This window comes from Chiloscyllium plagiosum, unplaced genomic scaffold, assembly GCF_037043375.1.
Source record: "Chiloscyllium plagiosum isolate Xiang-an unplaced genomic scaffold, Cpla_swu_hap1 HiC_scaffold_26, whole genome shotgun sequence".
Lineage (NCBI taxonomy): Eukaryota > Metazoa > Chordata > Chondrichthyes > Orectolobiformes > Hemiscylliidae > Chiloscyllium > Chiloscyllium plagiosum.
In genome coordinates this window covers 26,472,252-26,493,591 of record NW_028270164.1, presented here as the reverse complement: position 1 = coordinate 26,493,591, position 21,340 = coordinate 26,472,252, and the positions used below count along the sequence as shown (strand labels likewise).

The following is a 21,340-nucleotide window of genomic DNA, read 5'->3' as shown; positions in this document are numbered from 1 at the left end:
TCAGGATGGCAAAGCATGGTCCAACTGCAAAGTTTCCTTCAGTTGATGTTCCCAGAGAAATAAAATAACACATGTATCATCTTCTCATGTTAACAGGGTGCAGGTGGGGTAGTAACACCTTTGGGATAGGCTGCCTTGCCACATCAGTGAATGGCTTTGGCCAATTCACACTATCACAGCAGATTAATCATTGATAAATTGCAGCAGATGCCCAGCTCTCATGTTATTTTGCTTGTCTTTACTCATTATTATGTTGCAAGTGTCTCTATGGTCATTGCACATAATACATACACAATGCAGTAACCTACTGTAAGCTCAAGATTAAAAAATAATAATTCATAAACTCCTTTCAAAAGGTAACTATTGAAATTCAAATCTAATGGAAACTATTCTGATCGAGGTGCTTCATAATAGGAGTGCTAGGGTGAAATCGAATCTCGAAAGTGTTGTTACAACCTGATGTATGAGCTTCGACTCCAAAGTCCAGGTTTTGCACAAGAAAAACAAAATCAGTTAACTTTCTTTTTCCGTCGTGATTTATGGGACGGAATGGCCGTTTCCTTTTCTTCAGCGGCTTCGGAATTCCTTGGCAAAAGATTGTAGGAGAAAGTAGCTGTGATGAAGTAAGCCACCACGCCGGTATATCCCCCCAGCAACAAGCAGAGAGGCTGGGCAATTAGGAAGAGACAGGCCACATTCACAGCGGCTCGATTATCCAGTATTAGTTCATTTTTTTTGCAGCTGCTGACGACTTTGTAAAAGTAAATCAAAGCGACCAGTGCAAATACAGTCTGATCGTGCATCATTGTGTTTCTTTTCGAGAAGAAAATGGAACAGACTGCAGATTTCCTCTTTTCCGTGTCACCGAGATCGCGTGTAATAGATTGGGACCTCTGTTCCTCACAGGTAAATATTAACCGAACAGTATCTTGTGGGTTTTATTGATCTTGGACTTTGTAGGTTTAACAACCTGCACTAATGGCATGATTGTCACTTCAGTTCACTTCTCTGCGAATTTAGTTGGTGTCCCTATGTTTAAAACCGTTTCCTTTTCGCTTTTTTTTGCAGGTTTCATCTTTTCTCCCACATTTCCCCTTTTCTGTTTCACCTACGTTCCTCTCCTGTTTTCAATCTGTCGCTTTCCATTTCCTGGCCACATCTTTTGTTGTTCATTGTGTTCTTCACATTCTGGAATCTGCTTTGAGTTTGTTTCTATTTTCATCAACGCTATGTATTTTTTTTCCCTGCACGGTCCTGTATTTTCTGACTTATCAGCATCATTCACACAATTGACTTAACTGATCGTTTCATTTATAATCCGCTGAATTATTTATTTAAAGAAATACTCTCTGGTGGATAGATTTAATGACAATAATAGATCTATTTTGTAGAAACACTGCAAGGTCAGTGGGTAGATGATCTGTTGGTGTGTAAAAATCAAATATAATAACAATATATGATTTTAAGGGGAGACTATAGGGAAGCAAATTCAATATAATTCTCTCTAGCATTAATACTTTGGTTCGCTTCTATAAAGTCATCACCAGGTACCAGAAAGTTAAACTAATACTGGATAATGGAGCCTCTGGGAGGCTGTTGGTAACAGGAAGGGTTTAGAGGGATATGGGCCAATGCTGGCTAATGGGATTAGATTTACTGAGGATATTTGGTCGGCATGGACAAGTTGGACCGAAAGGTCTGTTTCCATGCTGTACAACTCATTTTATAACTGGGTGCCCTTTGTAAAACTAGTGATCAATCATATACGCCAAATGGTCAGTGTTCATTTGTGTAGAAATCCACAATTTAGATCAATTTGGTTTAATGCTCTCCGAGTTGCCCAACAACCTGCCACACATATATAAAGTTTTGCACAAAATATTTGGTACAACTTTATGGGTGCTAATCCATAATTGTATCTGAACGCAGTGACTGTGCAGTCATCAACACACATAGAGTCGTGAGTTGGTTGGGATAGTTCTGCTTGGCTGTATTAACAGATGAATAATTATAAGCACGAGAAAGCAAATATTGTGGATGCTGGGAATCTGAAACAAGCACAGAGAATGCTGGAGAAACTCAGCAGGTCTGACAGCACCTTGGGAGAGAGAAGCAGAGACAATGTTTTGAGTTCAATATGAGTCCTCAGAACTGATCCTATCTTGTAGAAGTCATAGCAGACTCAGAATGTTACCTCTGTATTCTCTCTCCTAAGGTGCTGCCAGACCTGCTGAGTTTCTCCAGTATTCTCAGTGCTTGTTTCAGATTCCCAGCATCCACAATATTTGCTTTCTAGTGCACGTAATCATCCATCTGTTAATATTTAGAAACTTAAATATTCAGAAATTATGTTTTTTTATGGAAAAATAACACTTGACATTTTGATTTTGGAAATGGTTTTAAGACCATAAGACATAGGAGTGGAAGTAAGGCCATTTGGCCCATCGAGTCCACTCCGCCATTCAATCATGGCTGATGGGCATTTCAACTCCACTTACCTGCATTCTCCCCGTAGCCCTTAATTCCTTGTGACATCAAGAATTTATCAATCACTGCCTTGAAGACATTTAGCGTCCCGGCCTCCACTGCACTCTGCGGCAATGAATTCCACAGGCCCACCACTCTCTGGCTGAAGAAATGTCTCCGCATTTCTGTTTGGAATTTACCCTCTGTAATTCTAAGGCTGTGTCCACGGGTCCTAGTCTCCTCGCATAACGGAAACAATTTCCTAGCATCCACCCTTTCCAAGCCATGTATTATCTTGTAAGTTTCTATTAGATCTCCCCTTAATCTTCTAAACGCCAATGAATACAATCCCAGGATCCTCAGCTGTTCCTCGTATGTTAGACCTACCATTCCAGGGATCATCTGTGTGAATTTCCGCTGGACACGCTCCAGTGCCAGTATGTCCTTCTTGAGGTGTGGGGACCAAAACTGGACACAGTACTCCAAATGGGGCCTAACTAGAGCTTTATAAAGTCTCAGTAGCACAACAGTGCTTTTATATTCCAACCCTTTTGAGATAAATGACAACATTGCATTCGCTTTCTTAATCACGGACTCAACCTGCATGTTTACCTTTAGAGAATCCTCGACTAGCACTCCCAGATCCCTCTGTACTTTGGCTTTATGAATTTTCTCACCGTTTAGAAAGTAGTCCATGCTTGTATTCTTTTTTCCAAAGTGCAAGACCTCGCATTTGCTCACATTGAATCCCATCAGCCATTTTCTGGACCACTCTCCCAAACTGTCTAGATCCTTCTGCAGCCTTCCCACTTCCTCAGTACTACCTGCCTGTCCATCTAACTTTGTATCATCAGCAAACTTCACTAGAATGCCCCCAGTCCCTTCATCCAGATCATTAATATATAATGTGAACAGCTGCGGCCCCAAAACTGAACCCTGTGGGACACCACTTGTCACCGGCTGTCATTCCAAAAAAGAACCTTTTATCCCAACTCTCTGCCTTCTGTCAAACAGCCAATCCTCAATCCATACCAGTAGCTCACCTCGAACACCATGGGCCCTCACCTTGCTCAGCAGCCTCCCGTGTGGCACCTTATCAAAGGCCTTTTGGAAGTCTAGATAGACCACATTCACTGGGTTTCACTGGTCTAACCTACTTGTCACCTCTTCAAAGAATTCCAACAGGCTTGTCAGGCACGACCTCCCCTTACTAAATCCATATTGACTTGTTCTAATCCGACTCTGCTCTTCCCAAGAATTTAGAAACCTCATCCTTAATGATGGATTCTAGAATTTTACCAACAACCGAGGTTAGGCTAATTGGCCTATAATTTTCCATCTTTTGTCTTGATCCTTTCTTGAACAAGGGGGTTACAACAGTGATCTTCCAATCATCCGGGACTTTCCCTGACTCCAGTGACTTTTGAAAGATCTCAACCAATGCCTCCGCTATTTCCTCAGCCACCTCCCTCAGAACTCTAGGATGTATCGCATCGGGGCCAGGAGATTTATCAATTTTAAGACTTTTTAGCTTTTCTAGCACTTTCTCTTTTGTGATGGCAACCATACTCAACTCAGCCCCCGACTCCCTTTAATTATTGGGATATTACTCACGTCTTCCACTGTGAAGACTGACGCAAAGTACTTGTTAAGTTCTCCTGCAATTTCCTTATCTCCCATCACTAGGCTTCCAGCATCAGTTTGAAGTGGCCCAATGTCTACGCTTGCCTGTCGTTTGTTTCTTATGTATTGAAAGAAATTTTTACTATCATTTCTAATATTACTGGCTAGCCTACCTTCATATTTGATCCTCTCCCTCCTTATTTCTCTCTTTGTTAAGCTCTGTTTGTTTTTGTAGTCTTCCCAATCTTCTGATTTCCCACTGCACTAGGCCACTTTATAGGATCTCTCTTTTTCTTTAATACATTTCCTGATTTCCTTTGTCAGCCATGGCTGTCTAATCCCTCCCCGGATAATATTTATTTTCTTGGGGATGAACCTCTGTACAGTGTCCTCAATTATACCCACAAACTCCTGCCATTTTTGCTCTACTGTCTTCCCTGCTAGGCTCTGCTTCCAGTCTATTTTCGTCAGTTCCTCTCTCATGCCCTCATAATTACCTTTATTTAACTGTAACACCATTACATCCGATTTTGTCTTCTCTCTTTCAAACTGCAGACTGAACTCTACCATATATGATCGCTGCTTCCTAAGTGTTCCCTTACTTTAAGATCTTTTATAAAGTCTGGTTCATTACATAGCACTAGGTCCAGAATAGCCTGCTCCCTTGTGGGCTCCATGACAAGCTGTTCCAAAAAAACATCCTGTAAGCATTCCATGAATTCCCTTTCTTTGGATCCACTGGCAACATTATTTACCCAGTCCACCTGCATATTGAAGTCTCCCATGATCACCGTGACCTTGCCTTTCTGACATGCCTTCTCTATTTCCCGGTACATGTTGTGCCCCTGGTCCTGACCACTGTTAGGAGGTCTGTACATAACTCCCATTATGGTTTTTTTGCCTTTGTGGTTCCTCAAATCCACCCATGACGCTATGTCATTCAGTGCCATAGATTTAATTTTGTTCTTAACTAACAAGGCAACCCCACCCCCTCTGCCCACCTGCCTGTCTTTTCGATAAGTTGAAAATCCTTGGATGTTTAACTGCCAGTCCTGACCCCCCCTGTAACCACATCTCTGTGATGCAATTTTGGTAAATTGTCTTGCAGAATAATGTGATAGGCTGAAGGATCGTAGATGAATATTGTTTGACTGCTGGTTTCTGACACTTGTACTTAAAGCCAAAGTGAACAGCTGCACTTAAAAGTTGTCCTCCTTTGTGTAACAAGATTTCTTTAGGGTAATGAATTCAATGTATTTTCTGAATACTAGTGAAAGCTGTGAGTAGAATCTGTTACAGATTTTCACTGGCAGCTAATTGACACAGCACATATGTTATAAAAAACAAGTTTCCTGGCCTTTCCCAGTCTCATTGTATTCCTTTGAGTCAATGGTTGACTTAATATTTAGAAATATTGTGGCAATATCTGGGGAAAGTTGCATTTCCATTTCCATTGGTGCTGTAATGAAGAAAACAACATGTTACATGAGGCATTGGAGACAAACAAATAAGTTAATCAGGTCTTTTTGGAAAGAAAATGATTATCTTACTGATCAAAGTGATAGAAATTGGATTTATCATTACATTGAAGAGAGAAATTAAAATATTAACTGGCAGGACTTGTCATCAAACCACAACCATTAATTTCTCTGAAATGCTGTGTGTTTTCCTTAAATTTGCTGTTTTATGCAAACAGATTTTCAGAAAAAAACAACTAATTTTTTTAACATACACTTTTGGACGAGTTTCTTTTAGTTCGTAGACCCAAAGAAACTTATCTCTCCACCCCCAAGGCTCCCAGCCCCATTCCTGATGATGGGCTCCAGCCCGAAATGCTGATTCTCCTGCTCCTCGGATGCTGCCTGATCATCTGTGCTTTTCCAGCAACACACTCTCGACTTTGATCTCCAGCATCTGCAGACTTCACTTTCTCCAAAGAAACTCAAGCCATTTTCAGGACCATTATTGCTAACACAAGTTAAAATTTTGATTTCGGGATCAAAACTAAAACTGTTCTGAGCAGTCTTATTGCTATTATTTTGAGACTGAGCCCCATAACAAGATAGAAAAAGTTTCAGTTTGTGGTTGTAATGTTTTGACACAGTCAGGTTTTGTGCATTCTGGAATAATGAACTGTATCTTGCTGTACTTGAGAGAAGTTATAAGACCATAAGAAAGAGGAACAGGAGGAAACCATTCAGTCTCTCAAGCCTGCTCCACCATTCAATTGCCTCATGGATGGTCCAACACCCTTCACATTCCTGCCTTTCCCCATTATCATTAATTCCATACTGATCAAGATTCCATCTATCTCAGACTTAAAGAGAAAAAAGACCCTGCCCCCACAGTTCTCTGTGGCAAGGGGTTCCAAAGACTCAAAACTGAAGTGATTCCTCCTCACCTCATTCTTAAATAAGACAATCCCTCTGTATCAGGGATAATCCTGTTGAATCTATATTTTATAGGATAAAAATATAGGAAACTCTGTGTTCTAGGGTAAGGGATTCAGCTGCAATTTAAAGCAAAATTCTGATTACAGGCAACCTCAATGGGTGTAGGTTTGAACATTTTAATGCTTAAGTACCTGTTAAATTAATAGAAATGAATGTATTAGGCATTCTGAACTATAGAACATAGAACAGCTTAATACAGGGTCTGTATCTTGTAGTATTCATTCAGCCCATCTTGTTTGTGCAGACTATGATCCTATTCTAAATTAATCCTACCTGCCTGTTCATGTGTCTGTCTAAAAGCCTCTTAAACGTTGCTACCATTGGTGCCTGTTTATTCTGAAACTATTCCCTCTGATCCTAGATCCTTTCATCTTAAACTTAAGCTCCTAGTATTTCAGATTTCCACTCTGGGAAAAAGACTATGCCATGCCCTCGTACCTTTATATACTTTGCCCCTCAGCCACTGATACTGCAGTGAAAACAATCCAAGTTTATCCAACCTCTCCTTATAGCTAATGTAGTTCAATCCAGGCAGTATTCAATAAACTTGTTCTGCACCCTCTCCAAAGCCTCCATATCCTTCCTACAGTGTGATGACCAGAACTGCCAATACTCCAAACATGGCCTAGGTAAGAGTTTATACAGCTGCAGCATGACTTGCCAACTTTTGCACTCAGTGCCCGACTGATGAAGACAAACATGTCATAAACTTTCTTTGCCAACCTGTCTACTTGTGTTACCACTTTTAGGGAGTTATTGACTGGCACCCCAAATCCCTCTGTGCTCCTAAGTATCCTGCCATTTACTGTACACCTTCCTCTTGCCTTTAACCTCCCAAAATGCAGTACCTCACATTTTTCCCAGATTAAACTCCATCTGCCATTTTTCTGCTCAAATTTCCAACTGATCGAGATCCTGCAGTAATCTTTGACAACATTCTTCACTATCCAATTTTCATGCATTCTGCAAACTTACTAATCCGACTACCTTCACTTTCATCCAAATCATTTAAATGTGTTACTAACAACAGAGGTCCCAGTACTGATCCTTGTGGAATACCAGTAGTCACAGACATCCAGTCAGAAAAAACACACCTCCACACTTACCCTCTGCCCCTTTCCCCATTGCTGATTTACCTTTAATAGTAATAAGATGCTAATCTGTTTGAAATTAAATATTTGGTGTTTATTCACAGTAAAGTACTTGTTACTCAAAGTGGTTATTTTGACTTTGACCATTAGAGGGCTCTCCAACAATACACTACAGATCTGTACCAGTGTAATAGTTCAAATAGCACAGGTCTTGCAACATCTAAAAATTACTTAAATTCAGAACATAACATGTCCTACAAAATCATAAATCTAAGCAGCTCCTTGACAAGAAAACTATATAGCCTGGCTACTGTGAAAAAATAGAATGGTCTTGAAAATTCCAAGGGTTTTTTTCAATCATGTTTCCCAGCAAGATTTGGCAGAATTGACAGAAGCTGCTAAATAAATAAAGGTGACCAGGCTGCCTAATGGAATTTTGTAGTTTCACACTGTAATACCATGCTCAATAGTTAATAATGAATTTAGGATTACAGTCAAAACTCTAAAAAATGTGCCAAAATGTCATTGTTTTAATCACTTTGAGCTTCTTGTTCCTGTTGCTATGAGAACATAAATTACCTTTCACTATAATAATAACTATTTAAACTTATCTTTTGATTATTTCTGATAAATTGTCTCAATAGTAGCACATATGAAGTACTTTTCAAAAAAAAAGTTTGGAAAGCGATAAATGTTGTCCATTCATATTGTGATCAAGGTTTGAAATATAAATTGGATTTGTGTTTACCACAATAGCTGTCAATCTATACCATTGGCACGAGGAGTCCATCACACCTTTATAATTTTAAAGATCTAGAGGAAGAATCTTTTTACATCCATAATTAACTTGTGAAACATATCTTGATGTTCCAGATGAGCTAGAACTTTCTAAAGATATTACTCGGACATGCAGATAAATGCTACTCATTGTAAATGCAATTTGTGTCCATGTTTCGCTCCCCAACTATTCTGCTTGTGATTTGTAAGGGAAAAGTTACTGCAGTCTCTTGGTTTTTATAGGATTTACTGAATAACTCTGGCATTTTTGATCATTTTGCAAGCAAAAATCAAGCAGAATGTGAAAATATCTAATGAAAATATATCGAATTAATGAATGAATTTTTTCCATATCACAGTTGCGTTCAGTTGAGATTCAAATATTCTATGATCAGTATCAGCAAACCCAATTGGTGAAAGGTTTGTTTTTCTATATTTTATTATATTACCTAACTTATTCACTTTTTTGTGGAAATTATTTAAGCATCTGAATATCATGGAATTATTTTAGCCACTGCATTTGAGACCACACACATGACAACAATTGTCTTCCCTGTGGATTTTATTCATTGTAACATTTATCTTAAAACAATATAGTTCAAAAATCAAGTTTTGGCAACAACAATAGACAACCAAGACTATAATTCAGGATAGTCAATAGCATTTTAGAGCAGCATGTGAACAACTTTGAAATTTTGAATGATCAGCCATGTTATTTAGGAGACAGTAAAACTAGTGGCTCTTCTATAGAGAGAAATAACTTGCATTTTTATAGTGTCTTTCAGGCCTTCCCGGTGCAATTCACAATCGATAAACTAGACTTGAAACATTAGCTTGCTCTCTCTCCATGGATGCTGCCTGACCCGCTGTGATCTCTAGCATTTGTTGTTTTCAGTACAGATTCCAACATCTGCAGTAATTTACTCCTACAAAGTATTTCAAGTGTAGTTACTGTTGTGATATATGAGTTGAGCAGGTGGTTTGGGAACAGTAAGCTCCCACAAGCAGTGACCAGATATTGGTAGCATTTTCTCTTCTGAGTCACTCCAGCATTTGAGCACAAAAATGAAGATGACACTGGTGCAATACTGATGGAATTCAGCATCATGGAAACTGCCACTGTCTGGTGGAGATACCTGTTCCACTGGGTGTAAAAGATAGTAATGCCCTATTAATGAGAAGGTCAGAGGAGTTATCGCTATTACTTTGGGTAATCCTTCTGTTGACATCACTAAAATAGACTGCCTAGTCATTATCACACCGCATTGGTGGGAGTTTGCTGTGTGCCAGTTAATGACAAAAAAAAATGCAGATGCTGCAATCCAAGGTAGACAAGCAGGAGGCTGGAAAAACACAGCAAGCCAGGCAGCATCAGGAGGTGGAGAAGTCAACGTTTCAGGTGTAGTCCTTCTTCAGGACTGAGGGTGGGTGTAAGGGAAGCTGCAGATAAAAGGGGGATGGGGGAGAATGGATTGGGAGAGGGCAGGATGGTGAGGTAGGGATAGATGAACACAGGTAGAGGGTACAAACTGGTTGGTCAATGGGAGGAATGAATCCGGTTGGTAGCTGGAAGGAAGGGTCCATCAAAGGAATGGGAGGGTGATGGGAAGGGAAGTTATTTTAAATGATGTGTGCTCCGGGCTGGAGGATGCCAGGCAGAAGATGAGGTGTTGTTCTCCAATTTGCGGCCTGATTTGCTGTAGTAATGGAAGAGGCCAAGAATGGTCATGTCAGAAAGGGAGTGGGAAGGGGAATTAAAATGGGCGGTGACTCACCGATGTGGAGCCAGTTCGTTGCCTCATTTATGACATTGGATCAGGTATGAAATTTGGAAATTTGCCGCAAAACACTTCAAAATCTCTGATGAGAACACAACTACATATTTCCCAGCCCTTTTATAAAATCAGTCAGTGATGCGAGCAGGGAGATTTGTTGGCAGGGTGTTAGAGAAAAACTTCAGCGTTATTCTTAAAAATAGTGTATTGGAATTTAGGTGGTGGGAGAATAGCTTTAATATTTCTGACACTTCAGTATCCCCTTAATGCTACACTGAAACTTGACCTGGATTGTGTTCCAGTGTCAGGAATTTGACCCCACAACCGTTTAATTAAGCTGCAATATGGCTATAAAGGAGGATTGGGGGTAATACATTTGGGACGTTGCAGGACATACGGTTTAATTAAATAGTTCTGCAATTGAACGTTTCTCTTCATACTGCAGAAAGATGCAGATTTTAAATGTGAAACGCAATTTCTACTGCACACTAGAACTGCTCTGCTCAAATACACAAACATGTCGAAATATAAAGCAAGGCTTGTTTACTGGATGCGGACATTGATGCTAATTCTTGTCGATTACTTCAGTTAAAAAAGTGGTAAAGCAGCTGGAAGTGGGATAAGTTGCTTCACATTGCTCGCAGTTAGGTTACCAGCGCCTTTATGCAGATAGCTGTAGTGGCTGTGCCTCAACATTTCATACCATGCAGCTAAAATCCTATCTTATTTTACTGGAGTTGATTTTAATCCATTCTGAATAAAGTGTGGCATGAAAGATTCCTTCAAATATCTACTAGTTATTGTGAAATCCCTCAATTCTTGTTCCTCAAAGTTTGCCCTTTAGGGGGCGCGGAAGAATCACGAGTCAAAATTTGTCTTTCTGTTTTGAGGGCCACAGTTATTATGGAATTGTACACGTTAGCGCCGGCCACAGCACACATTTAAAACGGTGAAAACGTGGATGGGCAGCTTTATCGGTGGGGGACCCGTGGGTGCTATTCTAGAACTGAAATTCATTTGCACAAATTGAATCGAGATGCGAACAATTTAGAATGGAAGTAGAATCCTTTACATTGGAGCTGGCGAAGCAGCTAAATAATTCGGTCATTTGGCCAAGTTTCCCGTTCCATACAGAACCCGGGAAACTGGACGGAAATAGCATGTTGACCAGAACGTATGTGCAGTTATTGTGAGAGTTATGTGTCACACGGGGAAATCCTGGTCAACACTGTAGTTCGAACATCACAAGAGCTTTGTTTCAGTTTTGATGCACACGACTAATAAGGTGTCGTTACCATTTTTGCGATTCTGTTATTTGCAAATACTGTTCATTATTAATGAGTCAGAGAGACAACGCACATATTCATGACTGAAGCACCGTTTTAAAGTGTGACAGTCAATCTTGCGAGAAAACAATGTTTGTGCCATGCCATTAAGAATGCCTCAATAGTCGGTTTCCAGTACTTTCCTGAAAACTGACAGTGATAAGCAATGTAAGTTATCTTTAGACCAGAGGGTGGAGCATATCATTTCAGTCCGTAAACTGTAATTAAAGCAGCGTCTGATCTCTGCAATTAGACCAAGAGGGGAAGGAAAAAAAAAGGTCGCGCTGAATAATTTGAGTGCAGCAGCGTTCAGTATCGCAGGCAAAGTCTGCTGTGGTTAGCCCGAACTCCGATTCCTGATATATATTTTCTCTCTCTCTCCAGTAAGGCAGGCAACCTTTAATTGCCGTCCCTTGGCTTTGTTGTGGTGTGACGTTGATGCTGAGAGAACCAGCCTGGAATTACTGGATGCCGATGGAAGACGCGATGGACAAATTCGATGATATGGCTTCTGTGAGCGAATTCGACCCTATCCAAGGAAGCATCCCGGCCACTAAAGTGGAGATTACCGTCTCCTGCAGGTATGTGTGCAACTGTGAAATACTACAACGGGGCGGCTGTTCCCGTCAGTTTGTGTAAAGAATGCTGCAGGTGGTCTTAAGTTTTATTTTTCAAGAATGAAGATGGTACAAATATGGCTATAAATGCAGTTTCACACGCATAGAAACCAAGATAGGCATTATTTAAAGAATGCATTTGTTGGAAGCGGTGTTTTGCATTGGGTGGCAGTATCACAATCACTGTTTAAGATTTGATGTCTTATATTATCAAGTTAACTACTGTCGAAAATTCATCGACTTGTTTTGCACCTAGAAGCGTTAAGATCATGCAACTTGAAACAATTTCTCTAAGACGATGGGGGGACCTATTAGCTAGTGAAGGGAATGCAACTAACTTTAGTACCTTCTCCGGATCTCTGATGTAAGCCACCTCAGGTTCCCGATACAATAACCCGCTCGGATTCCGATTGCACAGGGGAGACCCAAAACAAGAGGGAACCGCGAACAGCAGTCTCCAACTCAATCGCCTGGGGATTGTCTCTTGGGTAGTTTCGGAACCTGTTAACAATGAAAAAGATAATCTTTTACCTAAAGAGCGAGACGGTGTTTCTGTCCAAAACCAAACTTATTTTATCACCAATTTTGATTTGGCGTCGTTCCTTACCTAGTTAGCATAACCTTCCTTAGGTTTACTGTGTGTTTTAGAGATACGGCATTTTAAAACAAGCGGTAAATTGAAGTTATTTTCTGCCTATTTGCGTTTAATCCCTTCCCTTAGGACCCCCGCCCCTATTCCTAAACGACGACTCTGCTCTAGAGGAGGAATGTGAAGAGTTAGGTCAGTGAGTTTTCCTGATCCAATCTCCGGGCAGTTTCGCGCTCCCTCAAGTTGTGTGTGTGCTGCTCCCTCTTTATTGGTCTCCGAATGAGTCAGTCAGGACCATCAGCATCAAAGGAATCCCCGAGTTGGACAGTAGCTTTTATTGCGGTGTCTGCATTGTTATAATCGATTGCTCTGTGGATGTGTAGGCGGAAATTGAGAGACAAACCATGAAATCAGGGGTTTGTTTTTCCTTTCTGATGTGTTCCAGAACGCCAGGCGTTATTTGTTTAGATCTGGTCTCCTGTTAAGTTTTGGGAGTTTGCACCGTGTGATTCTTTCTCCAGTATGTATATTGTTAGGGCACAATGCGAACCTATTGATCAATGATTAAAGTACCCCGGTCCGCGCTATTAATATGACACTTTGTGGGAATATAACCACGTGTCCTAAACATGCATTTTTAGATCTGCACGGTCAGATTATCACTGGATAATGGAAATGTTGCATTTTCTTTGCAAATTTATCGGAAGACGATCCTAATGTTCTGTCATTCATTCCATTAGCACACACCGTGTGAAATGGTTGAGGTATTGTACTGAGAGCGGTGATTGTTTTCGCTTTTAGTTAATGTCCACTGCGTATTCACGTTGAAGTTATTTTGCACAGTGCTTTGTTTTTTTTCATTCTTCGGATGTGGGGGGTACTGGCTAGGCCAGTATCAATTGTCCAGCCCTGATGAGAAGGTGCTGGGTCTGTTGAGTGAATTTCTGCAGTCCGTATGATGAAGGTGCTTTCACAATGATGAAATGATGATTAATGTCCAGGGTGGTGTGTTACATGGCGCTGCCCCCTTGCATCTGCTGCTTTCAATCTCTGGGTCACAGATACAGTAAATGCTGTGAAGGAGCTGTAGTGAATTCTTGCTTTGTGCATTGATTGCAGTGTGTACCATTTGCAGTGTGTGTGCTGGAGAGAAGTGAGTGGAAAGCTGGTTAGATGATGATTTTGTCCTGCGTGGATGGTATTGAGCTTCTCAAATATTGTTGAACTGTATCCACCCAAGCAAAAGGAGATTCGTCTGTCACACTCTGGATTTGTAGCTCATAGGTGGTAGAGAGGCTTTAGAGAATCAAGTGATGAACTATTTGCTTCAGGAAGCCTATCACTGTTTTCTGTTCTAATTGTCTGATTGTGTCTCAGTTAATAAATACTTTAAAGTTTTCAGCATCACCTCTCCTTCTTGCTCAGAACACATAGGTAATATGTTATTTTCTGCCACAGATGACAGACTATTACAGTGAATGTTTTTAGAATTCAGTTAATTAAATAAAAGCAAAATACTGCAGATGTGGGAGTGTGAAATACAAATGGGAGCTACTGGATAAACTCAACAGGTATCGCACCATCTGTGGAGAGAGAGTTATCATTGACCTAATAATTAATGTGTCCGTTTGGAACACAGTTATTGGTTACATTTGAACTAATTCATTTATTTATTTAATCCAGATGTTTTATCTGCTGAAAATGTAGAGACATGGTTATGATTGCTTAATACTTAAACATTGTTATCATTGGAAATTTGTATATTGGCGTTTCTAATGATTGATCACAACTGTTGCCAAGGGATCTAATTACTACATTGGAATACAGTAATTAGTTCTGGGCAAGCTTAAAGACAAGGGTTTAGAAGTAATGTTTTTCTTACCCCAATTTACAATAATGATCTGCGGTTTGAGAAGCCCTTTGGAAATGGAACAGCAGATCGTATTAAAGTTATTGAGGTCAGGATGCATTGGGTTATAAATTCAATACATAGTGTTAGAGTTCTTACAAAGAGATTTCTAGGAACGTGCTGCAGTCTAAATAAATTTCAAATATTTCAGGTATACCATTACGTAATTGAATTCTCTCTTTGGTACTTCTGATTTGACCTGGAGTGAGATCATTGAGTACTGTATCCAGTTCTGGTTGTCCTATTATAGCAAGGAGACTATTAACCTGGAGAGGATTTGGAATAGGTTTACCAGGATGTTCCAGGAACAGAAGGTTTGAGTTTTACAGAGAGGCTGGGACTTTTTTCAGTGGAGAGTAGGATGTTGAGGAGTGACCTTTATAGAGAGTTATGAAATCATGAAGGGTATAAATAAAGTGAATGGCAGGTGTATTTTCTGTAGAGTGGCAGATTTCAAGACTCGGGGGCATATTTTTAAGGTCAGAGGAGAAAGATGTAAAAAGACAGGAGGGCTAATTTTTTTACACAGTGGTTCATGTGTGGAATGAACTTCCAGAAAAAGTTGTGGGTGTGGGTACAGTCACAAAAGACATTTGGATGAGCAAATGAATAAGAAATGCTTGGAGGGATATGGGCTAAGCGCAGGCAGATGGGGCTAGTTTAGTTTGGGATTATGGTCGGTGTGGACTGGTTAGATTCAAGAGTCTGTTTCTGTGCTGTATGGTTCTGATTCGATGACTATAACTATATTATTGCATTGAATTTCCCAATTCTTTTGAGGAATTTTGGTCTCTTGTTACCAAGGCAACCTGGAGCAGTTATACTTCTTTTCTATTGAAGGGAATGAGCTGGAACCACTTCTTGAATATACTGAAATCGAGTGGTGCTCAGTCATTTATGAATGGTAATTATTTACTAGGTACATGTTCAACTGGGTACAAAGCTTTAAAATAGACTTTAATAGATCTTCAGAGCCCTGTTACGGGGAAAGAGACACTTCCCTTGCTGACATGGCATTTTTAAAAAATAGGAATCATGAAGCAGATGTTTGGAAGTGCAATCAAACTGTACAATTTCACTACTGACCTCATTACTGCTGAAAGAACAGACTAGTAAGTAACTAAGTATCGGCTTCACTTTGTATATCATGAAAATTAGGTTGAGACTGGTACTTAAAATATACCTTAGTTCCCATCAATCACACTACAGGAACAACTCTCAACTGAAATTAAGAATTTGTAACTGGAACAAATAAGCATCAAACTTTTCTGTATTTGCACACTTATAAGTAATTGAGATTATCTAATTTCATATTGCAACACCTTCCATTTCTCTGTACTGCTAATTTACTTGTTTTGCTAGATTTCTTGTCATTTAAAACAAATATTTTAATTATTTGATCATTTAGTTGTTATAACATTTTATCTTTATAGTTCCACAGGGTAGTGTGGTGACTCAGTGGTTAGCAGTGCTCCCTCAGAGCTCTTGGGGACCTGGATTCAATTCCACCCTGAGGCGACTTTACACACTCTATACTGACAGTCACCCTGTGTCTGTGCGGGCTTCCTCTGGGTGCTCACATTTGAAATTGGAAACTGAGAGGACAAAACACAAACTATATTGTAATGGAGTCACATTTCAGTGAAGAGTAGTAGAATTCTAAAGGTTGCAAAATTGACTTTCCTTTCAACCATTACTCAAATATAGTGAAAAAAAAATCTTCAGTCAAAACTTCTGGGCTAGCTATAGGGATAATCCTTGAAAAATTGGGCAATTTGCTTGGATATGGCATTATCAGTAATCCCTGAAGAAAGACCTTGCACAGGAGTAAGGTTAAAGAAAAAGTGAGTGCTCACCTCATACTGAGTATTGCCATCAATTGTGGAAAATCTCCACTTACTTGACAAAACAAAAAGTTATCGAAACAGCGTCTGACTAAGCTCCACTTAAGTCATTTGGAAAAAAAAATCAATGGAACATGCATCAACAATACACAGATTTCATCCAGACAGAGTACATTCATGAAAGTTCCATTATTCAAGAACTTTTTTCATTTGCCCACTGCCTTTATAAATTGCCTTACCACCTGTATGCCAATGTTTTAGTGTCAATTCTGAAAACTTGCGTTAACAGTGTACGCATATCATAGCAATTCTTTGCAAATTTATCCATGCTTTCAACGTCTTACTTTGACAGCATACATGGTAGTTGGTGATCCTTTTCATTTTAAAGATATAGTAAAAAGAAAATACACATTTCTTTTGTTTCTCTTCCTATAGTCAAACATCCCAGAGATAAATGTTGGGGTTTTGGAAATCTTGTGCAAACTACAGTTGATGCTATGCTAGTACAGGCTTTGGAGATGCCGGTGTTGGACTGGGGTGTACAAAGTTAAAAATCACACAACACCAGGTTATAGTCCAACAGGTTTAATTGGAAGCACACTAGCTTTCGGAGCGACGCTCCTTCATCAGGTGATTCACCTGATGAAGGAGCATCGCTCCGAAAGCTAGTGTGCTTCCAATTAAACCTGTTGGACTATAATCTGGTATTGTGTGACTTTTAACCAGTACAGTACCAATAAAAAATACAGAAACATTAGTGGAGGTGATCAATTAGGTAACATTGCAAATAATCTACAACAGTATAGGTTCATGGAGCTCGATTTATGACTACCTGAAATTCCTGGTCATAAATGCAACAAAACAATAAAATGGAACTCTTACAGATGCAGCAGTGCTTCATAAAATAATACTAAAGGCTTTTCCAGCATTGCCGTCCTATATATAGCTGCATCATACAAATTCATTGTTCTGGAAAACTTAAAACATTTGCAAAAAATAAGACATAGCTATTTAGAAGCCAGGCCATCTGTTTACTGAGTAGGCAATGAAGCTAGCGTTCAATGAGTAAAAAACACTGCATATGAGATAATGTTCCAGAAACAGTAAAGAGCAATAACTAAAGCAAGATTAACCTCTTCAGTGTGGAAATAGGCCATTCAGCTCATTGGCTCCACACCAACTCTGAAGACCATTTCCCCTATTTTACCTCAGTAATCCTGCATTTCCCATGGCTAACTGACCAAGCTTGCATATCCATGAACATTATTGGCAATTTAGCATGGCCAGTCCACCTAACCTGCACATCTTTGGACAGTGGGAGGAAATTTGAGCACCTGGAGGAAACCCACACAGACATGGGGTGGCTGTCTGTATAGAGTTTGCATCGTCGCCCAAGGGTGGGTTCAAACCCAGGTCCCTGGCGCTGTGAGGCAGCAGTGCTAACCACTGAGCAACCATGCTGTCACTATTCCTGTAGACAACGACAACATAAAGATCCAAGCCAAAGGCTCTGCAATCCCCTCCCTAGCTTCTTAGGATAAATCCCATCGGGCCCAGGGGACTTACTTATTTTTACACTTTCCAGAATTGCTAACACCTCCTCCTTATGAACCTCAATCCCATCTAGTCTAGTAGCCTGTACCTCAACAGCTAGTCTCCTCAACAACATTGTCTTTTTTCCTGGTGTGCGCTCACCAAAGCTCTGTACAATTGTTGCAAATGTTTCTGATTCATGTGGAATTCAATCTTGCATAAAAGGCCAAGATGACATTCCCTTAATTGCTTGTTGTGCTTCCATGCTGTCTTGTTGGTTTTCCATCTGCATGTAGTCCACATGTATACACTTACAGGAATCCCAAAGTGGGGCTCAGGTCCTCCAGGTGGGGTCATGAGCCTAACTCTTGGAGTTGCAAACTTTGAGGTAGCAATGGCTGTGTTGGTCTCCAAGTGAGTTAGAAAAGCTGTAATTTTGAACTAATAGGCAGCTGCTCTCATAGCTGCTCACTCACCAAGCTCATTTAGGTTTCCATCCTGCAGTCAAGATGTTCCACTTACACCCTTCCACAGGTCTCTTATCTCTGCCCCTCAACTCTTTTGGATCTCACCTGAGGGATTACAAACATTATCAAGTCTTATATTAAGAATAGATGATGGGGGGAAAGGTTTGGAAGCAATGAGTTCACAAGTTTCTCACATTTGTTTTAAAAAACAAATTCTGCATTTCACCAAAATGAATAATTTAACAGCTCCCCACATTATACTCCTATTGCCACCTGTTGCCCTCTCACTCAACCTGTCTACATCTTGTTGTCTTTTTCACAGCATGCATTCTTACTTCACTCAGTGTGGTCAGAAAACTGAGACGGAGTAATGTCAAACTCAGTAATATAGATTATAAATATAAGGCCCCATAATCTTTCATAGAATCCCTACAGTGTGGAAACAGGCCCCTTGGTCCAACAAGTCCACACTGACACTCTGAAGAATAACCCACCCAGACCCAATCTCCTATCCTATTTAGAACTTCATTAGATACAGAATGTCAATTTATGTCTCATTTATCTTTACTGTTTGCTACCTGTTATCATTGATTTAGATTATAAGATATTGGAAAAAAACTAGACCGTTTGCCCATCGAGTCTGCTCTGCCATTCAATTACAGCTGATATGTTTCTCAACCCCCATTCCCTTGCCTTCTCCTAACCTTACGAATCAAGAACCTATCCATCCCTGTCTCAAAGTCATTCAATGTCTTAGTCTCCACAGTCTCCTGTGGCAATGCATTCCACAGATTCGCCACCCTCTGGCTGAAGAAATACCTTTTCATCTCTGTTCTAAAGGGTCATCCGTACATCTTCTCCATATCCATTCTATCCAGGCCTTTCAGTTTTCTGAAAGTTTCAGGGACATCCTTCCCTACCCTTCCAAACTCAACCGATTACTGACTGAACCCTCAACTGCTCCTTATATGACGGGCCCTTCATCCACGGGATCACTCTTGTAAACCCCCTCTGAACCCCCTCTCATGCCAGCAAATCCTTCCTTAGGTATGGGGCTCAAAACTGCACACAATATTCCAAATGCGGTCTGACCAGAGCCTTATACAGCCCTGTCCCTGCTCTTGTACTCTAGCCCTCTTAAAATGAATGCTAACATTGAATTTGCCTTCCAGAATGCCAACTGAACCTGCACATTAACCTTAAGAGAATCCTGAACCCGGACTCCTAAGTCCCCTTTGTACTTCAGATTTCCAAAGCCTTCCACCATTTAGAAAATAGCCTACACCTTTATTCTACCTACCAAAGTACATAACCTCACACTTTTTCATATTGTATTCCACCTGTCATATCTTTTGCCCAATCTCCTAGCCTGACCAAGTCCTTCTGCAGCCTCTGTGCTGCAGCCTCTGTGCTTCCTCACCACTACCTGTCCCATCACCTATTTGATGGCTTTGAATGCACATTTAGATTAAAAAATGCAGTATCTCTTGGGCAGTCAGTTTACATTTATCTGCAGGGCATTAGAGTGGCAAGAAAATATGACGTCTTTGTCCAATTCTTCTGATGGGAGGATGGCTATTACAGCAGTATAGACTGGCGTTCTGCTTGGGACTGTGTGGAAGTCCCAAAACAACTGAACTCTGCAAGAAAGTTTGGGAGATTGAAACCTGCAGTGGGCAATTTCCAGTGCCAGAAACCCTCTGAAAATGTTTGCAGCTCTGAATTAAAGTTGCAGGCTTTGTATAGTTAGCTGGGGAAAACTAGAGGAATTTAAAGTTTGCAGTAACTGATGTCTAACCATTAAACTTACTCATTTGAGTCTGAGCAGTTCTTTGGTAAGAACAACATACGATGCTCGTTGAGCTGACAACTTTACTCCTGATTAATGTAAAGCATCAAACAAGATTCAAGATATTAATTAACAACCTAAAATTAACATTGCTTATCAAGTAATAATTGCCAACAAGTACATTAAACTACAGAAAAGATTGTTCTATTAACTGCATAAAATAACAGAAACTTAGACACCATGTTTATATATTACAGCACACTATTAGCAGAAATGTCTTTTTCTGTATCAAGTCCCTAGCTCCACCCAGGCCCATCAGGGTAAATCTTCCACTGTTTTGGCTGTCCATGTAATTGATATCTGAGCACAATTTAAATGGACTTCAATTATCAAGGCCATCTCTTGAAACTCACTAGTCTTCAATTCTACACAAACCTTTTTTTTTTGAACAGCAGATCCATTCTAACTTTCACTTTAGGTCATCCAAAAATGGTTACTTTCTTGTGTGAGACACAACAGCACCTGGTGTGGGCCATCTTCCCAAAAAAAACTGTCCAAATGACCCGAGTCTGAGTTTATAAATAGCAAGACCCACTACCTGCCTTTGTATTCAGGTTTTAAAACTTGCAAGTTATTTTCTATAAGTTTGGGCATTTGCTCAAATATCAACTAGATTACATGGACTTGTCACCACCAAAATTCTGTAGGTCATTTCACCCTTCCTATCCAAATGATTATATTTACCTTGTCTTAAATAAGACAGTTAAAGGTATAACTACCATATGACTTATGGACTTTACAACAAAATCACTGTGCCTCTTTTGCAGAGCCTGGCAAATCATTTCCCTTAAGTTGTTTAACTGAGTTTTCTTCTAAAAACCAGAATATATTCTGCTTCTCACATCCTCTTGAGCCGTACACTCCAGATACTAACCACTTGTGATATGAAAGAACACATGCATCAATTGGTCCTTTTACTAATTACCCGAAATGGATGTCCCCTGGTCATCAACCCTTCAGGCAGTTTGAACAGTTTCTCTCCATCCAATAGACAATAGATGCAGGACTAGGCCATTCTGCCC

General features: G+C 40.1%; 1 protein-coding gene across 3 annotated transcripts in view; it reads left to right on the top strand.

Moving 5' to 3' along the window:
- Positions 1-263: 263 nt before the first annotated feature.
- The window catches only part of LOC122563195 (copine-8-like), a 664,955-nt gene continuing 643,878 nt past the window's right edge, over positions 264-21,340 (top strand). For 2 of the 3 annotated variants that reach the window (XM_043716737.2, XM_087973594.1), the window contains exons 1-2: positions 264-906; positions 11,895-12,091. In XM_043716737.2, the coding sequence (XP_043572672.1) occupies positions 11,949-12,091 (143 nt within the window). In that variant the 5' untranslated portion in view covers positions 264-906; positions 11,895-11,948. Of the gene's footprint in view, positions 907-11,141; positions 11,471-11,894; positions 12,092-21,340 lie in introns of those variants that run through there. The other variant, XM_087973593.1, reaches the window with a different exon arrangement.